General features: G+C 38.9%; 1 protein-coding gene across 1 annotated transcript; it reads right to left on the bottom strand.

The window, feature by feature from the left end:
* Nucleotides 1-4,014: 4,014 nt before the first annotated feature.
* Nucleotides 4,015-12,545, bottom strand: LOC139950988 (uncharacterized). Its single transcript, XM_071949813.1, has 4 exons — nt 11,496-12,545; nt 9,772-9,948; nt 8,435-8,558; nt 4,015-7,335 (listed from the first exon to the last, which is right to left on the bottom strand). The coding sequence occupies exons 1-4, from the start codon at nt 12,523-12,525 to the stop codon at nt 6,666-6,668; spliced, it is 2,001 nt and encodes a 666-aa protein (XP_071805914.1). The 5' UTR covers nt 12,526-12,545; the 3' UTR covers nt 4,015-6,665.
* Between the last annotated feature and the right edge of the window lie 614 nt (nt 12,546-13,159).

The following is a 13,159-nucleotide window of genomic DNA, read 5'->3' as shown; positions in this document are numbered from 1 at the left end:
TAAAAGTCTGTGTTCGTTATGGCCATGCACTCTATATACAATTGTTGCATGCTGTGAGGGGGGTCCATGGCATTTTGTACACTCGAGGGGGGAGTATGGTACCCGAGACGAAGCCGAGGGTGCCATTTCCCCCTGATGGTGTACAAAACCTATGGACCCCGTCACAGCCTGAAACAATTGTTTTGTTATACCTTGGTAACATTAATAATCCTCTTCTCGAAGTTCTGTTGTCATCTTCAAACATTATTACGATGGAGTATGCATAGTTTAATAAGCAGACCATTCTTTACTGTTCCCTCGAACCCATGGTTGTTTCGTCATACAAAGTGCTGGAAATCATCCAAATGTGCGAACGATCAAGGTGATGTACACAAACAAAACACATCAACCATGGCTAAGGATGTGCGCTGCGCATAACGTGTAGTGCGCATCCTTAGCCATGGTATATTGTGCGTTTTTGTATCACATCACATGATTGGTTCTAGACCAATCAAATTTGTTACTGAGGTATAACAAGACTGCGTGTATAAGAGGTTAGCGAGTGAAGGAAATTTAACAGATGCTCTTGAACTTGTGGGTGCTCTCCAACTGAGAAATGCAGCCCTGTGATCAGCCGAAAAAACAAGGGGTAAGTCTTGTTGTTTGCTTTAAATGTTTCATGTCAGTTTAAAGGTGTAATTACACAGACAAGGCTCACTCATTCTGATGTTTAACGTCAATTATGCCTAAAATACAATTGCTGCTCGTTCCTTTTGATGTTTCATATGTCATTTTAGCCAAGGTTACTTGCTGCTCATTCCTGATAATGTGTCATGTCATTTGAACCATAACTACAAGGGGTAAGCCTTGCTCATTCCTTTTGATGTTTCATGTCATTTGAACCAAATCTACAAGAGGTAAGCCTTGCTGCTCATTCCTTTTAATGTTTCATGTCATTTGAACCAAAACAACAAGGGGTAAGCTTTGCTGCTCATTCCCTTTGGTGTTTCACATGTCATTTTAGCTAAAATTAAGAAGGGGTAAAGCCTTGCTGCTTATTCTTTTTAACGTTTCATGTCATTTTAGCCAAGGTTACTTGCTGCTCATTCCTGATGATGTGTCATTTCATTTTATCCAAATCTACAAGGGGTAAGACTTGCTGCTCATTCCTTTCAATGTTTCATGTCGTTTTAACCAAAACTACAAGGAGTAAGACTTGCTGCTCGTTCATTTTAATGTTTCATGCCATTTGAGTTGCTATTACAAGGGGTAAGCCTTGCTGCTCATTCCTTTTGATGTTTCATGTCATTTGAGTCACCATTACAAGGGAAGCTTTGCTGCTCATTCTTTTCAATGTTTCATGTCGTTTTAACCAAATCCACAAGGGGTAAGCCCTGCTGCTCGTTCATTTTAATGTTCCATGCCATTTGAGTTGCTATTACAAGGGGTAAGCCTTGCTGCTCATTCCTTTTGATGTTTCATGTCATTTGAACCAAAACTACAAGGGGTAAGCCTTGCTGCTCATTCTTTGTGATGTTTCATGTCATTTGAACCAAAACTATAAGGGGTTCGCCTTGCTGCTCATTCCTATTAATGTTTCATGTCATTTTAGCCAACTTTACAATGGGTAAGCCTTGCTGCTCATTCCTTTTGATGTTTTATGTCATTTGAACCAAAACTTCAAGGGGTAAGCCTTGCTGCTCATTCCTTTTGATGTTTCATGTCATTTGAGCCAAAACTACAAGAGGTAAGCTTTGCTGCTCATTCCTTTTTGATGTTTCATGTCATTTGAACCAAAACTACAAGGGGTAAATCTTGCTGCTCGTTCCTTTTAATGTTTCACGTCATTTGAACCAAAACTACAAGGGGTAAGCCTTGCTGCTCATTCCTTTTGATGTTTCATGTCATTTGAACCAAAACTACAAGAGGTAAGCCTTACTGGTCATTCCTTTTGATGTTTCATGTCATTTGAACCAAATCTACAAGAGGTAAGCCTTACTGGTCATTCCTGATGATGTGTCATTTCATTTTATCCAAATCTACAAGGGGTAAGACTTGCTGCTCATTCCTTTCAATGTTTCATGTCGTTTTAACCAAAACTACAAGGAGTAAGACTTGCTGCTCGTTCATTTTAATGTTTCATGCCATTTGAGTTGCTGTTACAAGGGGTAAGCCTTGCTGCTCATTCCTTTTGATGTTTCATGTCATTTGAGTCACCATTACAAGGGAAGCTTTGCTGCTCATTCTTTTCAATGTTTCATGTCGTTTTAACCAAATCCACAAGGGGTAAGCCCTGCTGCTCGTTCATTTTAATGTTCCATGCCATTTGAGTTGCTATTACAAGGGGTAAGCCTTGCTGCTCATTCCTTTTGATGTTTCATGTCATTTGAACCAAAACTACAAGGGGTAAGCCTTGCTGCTCATTCTTTGTGATGTTTCATGTCATTTGAACCAAAACTATAAGGGGTAAGCCTTGCTGCTCATTCCTATTAATGTTTCATGTCATTTTAGCCAACTTTACAATGGGTAAGCCTTGCTGCTCATTCCTTTTGATGTTTTATGTCATTTGAACCAAAACTTCAAGGGGTAAGCCTTGCTGCTCATTCCTTTTGATGTTTCATGTCATTTGAGCCAAAACTACAAGAGGTAAGCTTTGCTGCTCATTCCTTTTTGATGTTTCATGTCATTTGAACCAAAACTACAAGGGGTAAATCTTGCTGCTCGTTCCTTTTAATGTTTCACGTCATTTGAACCAAAACTACAAGGGGTAAGCCTTGCTGCTCATTCCTTTTGATGTTTCATGTCATTTGAACCAAAACTACAAGGGGTAAGCCTTGCTGCTCATTCCTTTTGATGTTTCACGTCATTTGAACCAAAACTACAAGGGGTAAGCCTTGCTGCTCATTCCTTTTGATGTTTCACGTCATTTGAACCAAAACTACAAGAGGTAAGCCTTACTGGTCATTCCTTTTGATGTTTCATGTCATTTGAACCAAATCTACAAGGGGTAAGACTTGCTGCTCATTCCTTTTGATGTTTCATGTCATTTGAACCAAAACTACAAGAGGTAAGCCTTACTGGTCATTCCTTTTGATGTTTCATGTCATTTGAACCAAATCTACAAGGGGTAAGACTTGCTGCTCATTCCTTTTGATGTTTCACGTCATTTGAACCAAAACTACAAGGGGTAAGCCTTGCTGCTCATTCCTTTTGATGTTTCACGTCATTTGAACCAAAACTACAAGGGGTAAGCCTTGCTGCTCATTCCTTTTGATGTTTTATGTCATTTGAACCAAAACTACAAGGGGTAAGACTTGCTGCTCATTCCTTTTGATGTTTCACGTCATTTGAACCAAAACTACAAGGGGTAAGCCTTTCTGCTCATTCCTTTTAATGTTTCATGTCATTTTAACCAAAACTTCAAGGGGTAAGCCTTGCTGCTCATTCCTTTCAATGTTTCATGTCATTTGAACCAAAACTACAAGGGGTAAGCCTTTCTGCTCATTCCTTTTAATGTTTCATGTCATTTGAACAAAAACAACAAGGGGTAAGCCTTGCTTTAAAATGCACAAGACTATAGCCTTGTGTCTTTTAGAGCAAAATTTGATAAAATTCACAAGACTATAGCCTTGTGTCTTTTATCAAATTTTGCTCTAAAATGCATAAGACTATAACCTTGCGTCTTTTATCAAATTTTGCTTCAAATATAGCCTTGTGTCTTTATCAAATTTTACTTTAAAAGGATATAGCCTTGTGTCTTTTATCCAATTTTGCTCTAAAAGACAAGGCTACAAGGCTATAGCCTTGTGTCTTTTAGAGCAAAATTGGATAAAAGACACAAGGCTATAGCCTTGTGTCTTTTAGAGCAAAATTGGATAAAAGACACAAGGCTATAACCTTTTAAAGTAAAATTTGATAAAGACACAAGGCTATAGTCTTGTGATTTTTATCAAATTTTGCTCTAAAATACACAAGGCTATAAGCCTTGTGTCTTTTAAAGCAAAAATTGATAAAATTCACAAGGCTATAGCCTTGTGTCTTTTAGAGCAAAATTTGATAAAAATCACAAGACTATAGCCTTGTGTCTTTTATCAAATTTTGCTCTAAAATGCACAAGGCTATAGCCTTGTGTCTTTTATCAAATTTTTCCTAAAATTGCACAAGACTATAGCCTTGTGTCTTATAGAGCAAAATTGGATAAAATTCACAAGACTATAGCCTTGTGTCTTTATCAAATTCTGCTCTAAAATGCATAAGACTATGTATATCCTTGCGTCTTTTATCAAATTTTGCCTTAATATGCACAAGACTATAGCCTTATGTCTTTTAGAGCAAAATTTGATAAAATTCACAAGACTATAGCCTTGTGTCTTTTATCAAATTTTGCTCTAAAATGCATAAGACTATAACCTTGCGTCTTTTATCAAATTTTGCTTCAAATATAGCCGTGTGTCTTTATCAAATTTTACTTTAAAAGGCTATAGCCTTGTGTCTTTTATCAAATTTTGCTCTAAAATGCACAAGGCTATAGCCTTGTGTCTTTTATCAAATTTTGCTCTAAAATGCACAAGGCTATAGCCTTGTGTCTTTTATCAAATTTTGCTCTAAAATGCACAAGGCTATAGCCTTGTGTCTTTTATCAAATTTTGCTCTAAAATGCACAAGGCTATAGCCTTGTGTCTTTTATCAAATTTTGCTCTAAAATGCACAAGGCTATAGCCTTGTGTCTTTTATCAAATTTTACTTTAAAATGCACAAGGCTATAGCCTTGTGTCTTTTAGAGCAAAATTTGATAAAATTCACAAGACTATAGCCTTGTGTCTTTATCAAATTTTGCTTTAAAATGCACAAGGCTATAGCCTTGTGTCTTTTATCAAATTTTGCTCTAAAATGCACAAGGCGTCTTGCGTCTTTTATCACATTTTTCCTAAAATTGGCTCTAAAATGCATATGACTATAACCTTGTGTCTTTCATCAAGTTTTGCTTTAAAATTCATAAAGACACAAAGCTTATTATAGTCTTGTGAATTTTAGCTTAAGATTTGATAAACACACAAGGCTATAGTCTTATGCATTTTAGAGCAAGATTTGATAAGTACACAAGGCTATAGTCTTTGCAATTTAGAGCAAGATTTGATAAAAAATTCAAGGCTATAGTCTTATGCAATTTAGAGCAAGATTTGATAAGTACACAAGGCTATTATAGTATTTGCAATTTAGAGCAAGATACTACACAAGGCTATATAGACTTGTGCATTTTAAAGCCTTGTGTCTTTATCAAATTTTGCTCTAAAATGCACTAGATGTATAGCCTTGTGTACGCCAAAAATGCCAAGTCTATAGCCTTTATAACCTTGCATCTTATTAAATCATATTTTGCTCTAGATTGCCTTGTGTATTTATCAAGTGTTGCCTTACATTTACAATAAGTGTTTATAAAATGTTTCACATCATTTGAGCCAAAATTACAAAGGGATAGCCAGGTGACTTCATCATTTTGATTTTTTACGTAAGTTGAGCCAAATTGGCTGCTCCTTTCTTTTGATGTTTCTTGTTATTTTGGCTAAAATTAACAATATATTTATTCCTTTTGGAATACTTGTACAGGTGTACATAACAATGATTGGATTCTGTATAAACTGGTTAACCTGCAGTCACCAGTTCTGTTTAGCATAAAACGTGTTAGCTAAACAAAACACATCTAAAATGCAACTATTACATCAAACAAAAATTATTTAACTTGAACTAAGGATCTAACATGTATCTCAAAAAACGGACTTAGGCTAATTTAATTTAAATTTATATCTATACTTTTTGGCACTGTATATGATGTGATTTAAGGTGAAATTTTAATTGCACATGTTTACAAAATGAACTTATTGATCAGACAAATTTGACAAAAATCGAGAATAATTGACATCTTCTATGGCAAGAAAAAACACTTAAGGCAACAAATGCCTTGTCAGAATTAAGGAACTTGATAAGAAAATCATTCATAATATTTTGGTATTTTTCACATCTTGAAATTCTGGCCAGAATCACTTTTCATTGTGTCTTAAAGGCAGTGGACACTATTGGTAATTACTCAAAATAATTATTAGCATAAAACCTTACTTGGTAACGAGTAATGGGGAGAGGTTGGTAGTATAAAACGTTGTGAGAAACGACTCCCTCTGAAGTGGAGTAGTTTTCGAGAAATAAGTAATTTTCCACAAATTTGATTTTGATACCTCAAGTTTAGAATTTGAGGTCCCGAAATCAAGCATCTGAAAGCACACAACTTTTTGTGACAAGGGTTTTTTTTTTTCTTACATAGTTATCTCCCAACTCCAACGACCAATCGAGCTCAAATTTTCACAGGTTTGTTATTTTATGCATATGTTGAGATACACCAAGTGAGAAGACTGGTGTTTGACAATTACCAATAGTGTCCACTGGCTTTAAACTAGTACTTTCAAATTAATTCAAGTCAACTTTCGAGGGTCAAACAATCAATTTAGCCAGCCACCGTATGGATACCTGTGTTTGTTTCCAAAACCTTTTGGAGCATACTGGCAACCTAGGGTTGAATACAGGTACTCCCAACAGAGCTGAGAAAGATTACAGGGACGGTACTTGGCCCAATGACTGTATGGCACTATTGTAAAGCGCACTGCTTCGCTGGCGTTAACTGCAAACCATTTTATTCAGTTCCTATTCTCGGATTGAAGTCTCTTCGTCTCCGCCTCCAACTTGGCAATCTCCAAACGAATCTTCACCCTCTCCAGCGCCAAATTCTCTTTCTGCATCCTCAAGACATCCTTCTGGAGTTGAAGAAGCTCATCGTCCCCCAATGCTTGCATTGCCATGGCAACACCGGCTCCACTAGAAGGCCGCATCCCAGCATCTTGCCCGAGAGGTGTTGCTGATGATGAGGGAGTCTGCCGATCCCCAGGATCGAAGCCATTCACAGGTTGAATGAGTGGGTTATCTGAAGAGCTTTTCGGCAAAGTAGTAGTCCGTCCTGAGATGGGAACATTTTGAATAGTACTCGATTTAACTGTGGTGTCTTGACACCGACTCTGGTTTCCACAAGGCTGCTGTCGGGCGCTGCTCCCTGATATCTGGCCAATGCCTCCAGATAAAAACTGCTGCTGATCTGCATCATTGTCCATCGATTTCTCCACTTGCTGAGATGCCAATTCTATACAGTTTCTGTTTGAGCTTCTTGTCATCTGTTTCGTATTACTCTTTTTAAGTTGAATGGGGTAGGGATTGGATTGGACGATGTGAATGTTTGAGCCAGAAGGTGTGACTGCAACCACTGGACACTGGGTTCCGTTAGACGTTGTAGCATGGCTTGCATTTGATGGTAGGCTGCAAGGAAAAGATTAACGAAAATATTAAATTCTGATGAGAATTCTTTATAAGGAGGTGCAGGTCTGGAACTTTGCTCCTGATTGGGCACAGCAATCTCCCTCTGGTGTATGAGGGGCAACTCGAGGAGGAAAATCTAGTGTAAAGGAACCTTGCACAGGGCACTAAGACAAAAGCACAGGGCACCGCAGGAATTGGGTCCAGCGAGCTAGGCCCCTCAGGCACAACCCGCCAGTTTAAATTCCAAACCCTTGACTCTATCAATTAGAAAAAAAGTGCGCCACAAAAACATCAACTTGACTTGAAGAAAAGTTGAGGAGGTAGTGCTTTCTGCTCTACCAGCCAGGGCCCAATTTCATAGCGCTGCTTAGCGGCCATTTTCTGCTTAAATTAATGATTTCTATTTCATAGCATTGCTAACCGTAAGCACACGAAATGGCGTGCTAACCTTCCGGTGCTTACTGCACAAAAATAAATGACATCACAATGCAAATCAATTGGCCGCCTAATTTTTCTGCTAACCTGTGAAATATGCTTACACCTTTAAGCAAATTCTTCTGCTACAGTAAGCACGAAAATTTGCTTACCATTAAGCAGCGCTATGATATTGGACCCAGGCTTCTAATTGATGATACCCAAGCCATCTATATGGACTGTAAAGGGGGGGATTACCCTGTTGCAGCACCAGAAGTAGGTGGCAACAGCCACTGGCATTAAGCTTAAGCAATATCACGATATTATCGAATATCGCGATACTAATTTGGAAACGATTTTGATCTTGCACCCCATAGGTTTGGAGTAAAACCAGAACAACAGGTCATTAGAACACCTCTCTTATGCTATGACTGTCTCTTCTACAACTTTCACTGGGAGTTTGAAGACTGATGATGTCAAATTTAATTAATCGCAATTATATCGAATATCGCGATATATTGTCGGCGATGTATCGTGAATAAAATAAATCGATATCGCCCAAGCTTAACTGGAATAATAGTTGACTTGTATGTAGCCCACAACTTGAAGCAGCCTTCAGGCCTTGTGTCGACGTTCATGTACATATTTATAAACAAACAAAAACTCAAACAAAAAAATTACTTACATTTGATTTGAGTTAGCATTGTCTAGAAGACTCTCTATGACTTCCATTTTGATGGTAACAGTTTCTTCGGAATTCTGACGAACATCCACCGTGTTTTGAGTTGTACACGTTGTCTGCTGTTCATCTGTCATTGAAATGATAAATAAATATAAGTAGGATTTGAAACTTTGCATAGCGGAAACATGAAGGTTTGCGGTAACACCAGGTACATGAGTAGGGTTTGAAACCTTGCATGGTGGAGATACAATCTAGTAAGGTTTGCAGTAACACCATGTGCATGAGTAGGATTTGAAACTTTGCATGGTGGAGATACAATCTAGTAAGGTTTACAGTAACACCATGTACATTAGTAGGGTTTGAAATCTTCTTGATCGTTCCCACCGTTGGTTGATTTCTAGCGCTTTGTACGAAACAGCAGCAAGTTCGAGGGAACAGTGAAGATTTGTTTCTTGTTTGAACAACTGTTCGTCTCTTACTAAACTATGCATACTAAGTCTCGACTTTGACACTACATGTATGTAATCACGACGAACCAAATAGTCAAAATTCTTGTAGTAGTTGAAAAGCAAAAGTCATAACTCATCATTGCAATTAAGAATTGCAACTTCTACACTAGTCGTACATGTTCAGGCTTACCGGTGACTAAGCCTGGGCGACTAGTGCGACTAGTTTCGTAGTTGCGACTATTAATATCTTACTTGACAATCGTTTTTCAACTACATTGTGAATTTTGGAGCCACGACTACTACAAAAATTAGTAGTCGCGATTACCCCGTTGGTGGACCAATTTGTATCGCTCACGACTAATCACAATGACAAGATTTACTTGCGAAACACAATCGGACATCAGTGACACAATCCTTCAATCCTTTCAGCGTGATTTTGTACTATTGCGCCTGCGGCAAACACTATGCCGCAATCAGGGGTCGAAATTGCCACTAGCCCGCTACTACCAGATTAACAGCCAGGCTACTAATGTTTCCAGTTTGATATCCCGGCGGGCTAGTGGGAAAATAGTGCAAAAATCACAAACAGCAGCAATGAACTGGGCGGTTACCACGGTGTATTGTTACGTTTGTGCCGTGACTCAAGATATGTTTTCGGGCTACCAAAATCTCATCAGGGCTACTACAAACTCTTGACTAATATGTAGCCCTGCTGACTACCATGAAAATACACTTTATCTCGACCCCCGCGCAATCTTTGGAAATAAAAAATTAGTCGCAACTACATGTAGTGTCAAAATCGCGACTATTTGAGGCGGGACTAGACGAGTAGTTACTTTAACTAGCCGCCAAGGCCTACCGGTGACCTCATCACTCGTCCATATTCCTTACCGTGAAAGTCTCCATCAAAGTTCTCCTGTTTGATGCTGTCATGAATGTTGAGTTGCTCATCTTCAAGTGTCCCATCGTCGTCCGATGACGAGGCGACGTCTCCGTACCAACCGGGTCCAGTCGTCTCCCGGATGTCTGAAGAATCTGTGAAGTAGTATTCAGACGAGCAATCGCATCCTGGCAAGGAAAGGTAACACACGCGTCACGTCAGTGCATTATAGGCAAGTCAGTTAGCATTGTTTTGTTAAAGGCAGTGGACACTATTGGTAATTGCCAAAGACTAGCCTTCACAGTTGGTGTATCTCAACATATGCATAAAATAACTAACCTGTGAAAATTTGAGCTCAATCGGTCATCAAAGTTGCGAGATAATAATGGAAGAAGAAACCACCCTAGTCACACGACATTGTGTGCGTTTAGATGGTTGATTTCGAGACCTCAATTTCTAAACTTGAGGTCTCGAAATCAAATTCGTGGAAAATTACTTCTATCTCGAAAACTACTCCACTTCAGAGGGAGCCGTTTCTCACAATGTTTTATACTGCCAACCTATCCCCATCACTCGCTACCAAGTAAGGTTTTATGCTAATAATTATTTTGAGTAATTACCAAGTGTCCACTGCCTTTAAATTAAAGGCACTGGACAGCTTTGGTAGTTTTCAAAGACCAGTAATTTCCTTTGGTGTGTCCCAACAGATGTACAACATGAATTATGTATAAATAACGAATCTGTGAAAAGTTTGACTCGACTGGTCATCAAAGTTGTAAGAGAATAATGAAATGCAAAACACCATTGTTGCACAAATAGTGTGCGTTCCAGATGCCTACATGTAGTAGTTAAAGGCTTCAAGCCTAATATAAGTCTTTTTAATTTTGGGTGAGTACATGTACCTCTTTTGTCTTCTCAAAGAGTATACATGTACATGTACATGTAGTTACTTCAGAGGGAGCCGTTCCTCCACTGTTCTAAACTATTAAAGTCACCTGAAAATAGAATTTTTGTCTTCTTCTTCGAACAGTAGAGAATAATGTTTCTGAACAATAATATAATTTTTTGAGTAATTGTTTTTAACAATTTATTTATAAATCAGGTTTTGTTTCAACTTTGAGGGCATGTTTTTAGCTTGCGCCAAGCGTCACTATCTTGTGCAAAATGTTGTGTTGGCACTGCATGCGATTCATCACGCCTCGATGTAAGTCACGAACAGCGCCCTCTCGGGTCGGGCTTATTTTCAAATTTGTAAATAACTTTGAAACAATTTTTTTAAACCTTAGTAAATTGTTTATTCATATTCCACTCATCAAAACACATGTATTGTAGTGACAAAAGCTTTATTTTGACAAAATACCACTTCCAGGTGACTTTAACAGCTCTCCATTGCTCTTTACCAAGTTTAGTTTTTATGCTTACTTGTACGAACAACAATTTTTAGTAATAACCAGTATTGTCCAGAGAGAGCCTAGATCCAAAGAGGAAACATGTTAAAATCAATTTTGTGGTTTACTCATTTTCCAATAGATTTCATACATGTAGTTCTCAGACTTTTTCAGCGCAAAATTTGAAATGACACAACTGGATTTTGACATCTGTCCAATGTGACTGGGGCGCTGTACTCCTTTTTTCAAAATGTTGTCATCATTGGTAGGGCTAATGACAACATTTTGAAAAAAGGAGTACAGGGCCCCAGTTACTGGGTCTAGTGTATAAATAATGCAATATTTACCTGACATTCTCCCGTTCTTTGCTCTCATCCTACTCGTTAATTTCAAGCTAAAGTTTGAATACAGCTTTGAGCAGCCTGCCTCCGTGGAGATTTCTTTCATCTTGTTGCCGAGCCCATTCTTCCCGAGAGGTATGGCGTCATACCATGCTTTGCCTTCCACCATCGCGACCCGATACCTCTTGGGTCGCTGCCAGAGGAAGTCACAAGCTAGATTGAGCTTCGCGATGTACTTTTCGAAAGTCAACACAGGGCAAGTTTCTGGTTTGTCCGGTGTGGCGTACATTCGGTTCTGGGAGCTGGTGTTTATGATGGTTACATCTTCGTCACTGTCATTTCCATCGTCACTATCCTCCTCCCTCTCTCTGTAGCTGTTCTTTAGATTGCCGGTTTTGTCCCGTGCGAAACTCACAAATCTTCTATTGGAAACTGCATCCGTCATGACGTTGAAATGGGACTTCTTCATTCCGCGTAGATTCCGGCGTCCGCCACAGCAAACGTTCATCATTAGGTACAAAAACACTCTGTTCTGAAGGCCCCGTGGCGTGTTGCAGTCTGTAACGCTAGAATTAAAAATCTTTTGGAAATCCCTTGCCTCCACAAAATGTCTTTTTACGCCACTTTTCAGCTGGGACAACACGGTGAAAAACGTACAATTTGCTCGATTGAAAGTAACATCATTTGCTATGTCAACGTGAATAGTCTTCAGGAAATGTCTCCTTAAACCATACCTTAGTGTGAACATTGAACGCTTAGCGTACGACTCGCCACATTTTCGCCGTACGCTGGTGTAAAACACCCGAAGAAAATCGCTCAGTTCGGTCGGTGTCATGCGCTCAACGGCGGTCAACGTTGTTTCCATTTTCGCACAATAGTCGGTTAAAACTTTCAAAGATGCGGTCACCACAGCCTCTGTGTGTTTTGTGTTCTTCATGTTATAAAACTGATCAAGTTCGGAAAAGTCTACATACCCAGATACAGTGAAATTTTCGTTGTTTAAATCGTCCGCTGAGATCATACCGATCTCGATCATCTCGGGCTCTTCTGTAGAAGTCGCCATCTTGATTGTGATGATGATATTCTTGGTATTTTGCGTCAATGGGTGGCGCCCTTTATAAACAATGTATTCGAACGATCACAGGGGTTCTTTGATTTTCCCCCTCAGGAAAACTTAAACCATGCTTAAACACAATGGAGAAACCGACTAGGTGAATTAGGTTGCTAAGTAACGCCTACTTCGGCCCAAATTTGGCCAAAATTCAAGCCTTCTTTAAATTGTGTTCAAGTTCGATTTTTTTTCTGCTTCAAAAGGAGAGATTGCCCGGCTGACAATATCGACTGCTCATACAGTTGATCTAATGATTAAAAATGCCTGTAGACAAATACATCATCAGAATTAACAACAACGTACAAAAATAGGTTTAAAGGAACACGTTGCCTTGGATCGGACGAGTTGGTCAAAACAAAAGCGTTTGTAACCGTTTTTTATATAATGCATATGGTTGGGAAGATGTTTTAAAAGTAGAATACAATGATCCACACAAGTTTGCCTCGAAATTGCGTGGTTTTCCTTCTACTGTGCGAACTAACACGGTCGGCCATTTATGGGAGTCAAAATTTTGACCCCCATAAATGGCCGACGTGTTAGTCGACGAGGTAAAAGGAAA

This window comes from Asterias amurensis, chromosome 18 (genome assembly GCF_032118995.1).
Source record: "Asterias amurensis chromosome 18, ASM3211899v1".
NCBI classification, from domain to species: Eukaryota; Metazoa; Echinodermata; class Asteroidea; order Forcipulatida; family Asteriidae; genus Asterias; species Asterias amurensis.
The sequence above is the reverse complement of the archived record's forward strand: the minus strand, read 5'-3'. Positions and strand labels throughout refer to the sequence as shown.

What these genes read in the sequence shown, in the direction of transcription:
- LOC139950988 (XM_071949813.1), bottom strand. Translation starts at nt 12,525, where the DNA reads ATGATCGAGATCGGTATGATCTCAGCGGACGATTTAAACAACGAAAAT. An exon ending in AAAGAACGGGAGAATGTCAG is followed by an intron (nt 9,949 to 11,495) that starts GTAAATATTGCA and finishes TTTCCTTGCCAG; the next exon opens with GATGCGATTGCTCGTCTGAA. An exon ending in CTTTGATGGAGACTTTCACG is followed by an intron (nt 8,559 to 9,771) that starts GTAAGGAATATG and finishes TTTCAATGACAG; the next exon opens with ATGAACAGCAGACAACGTGT.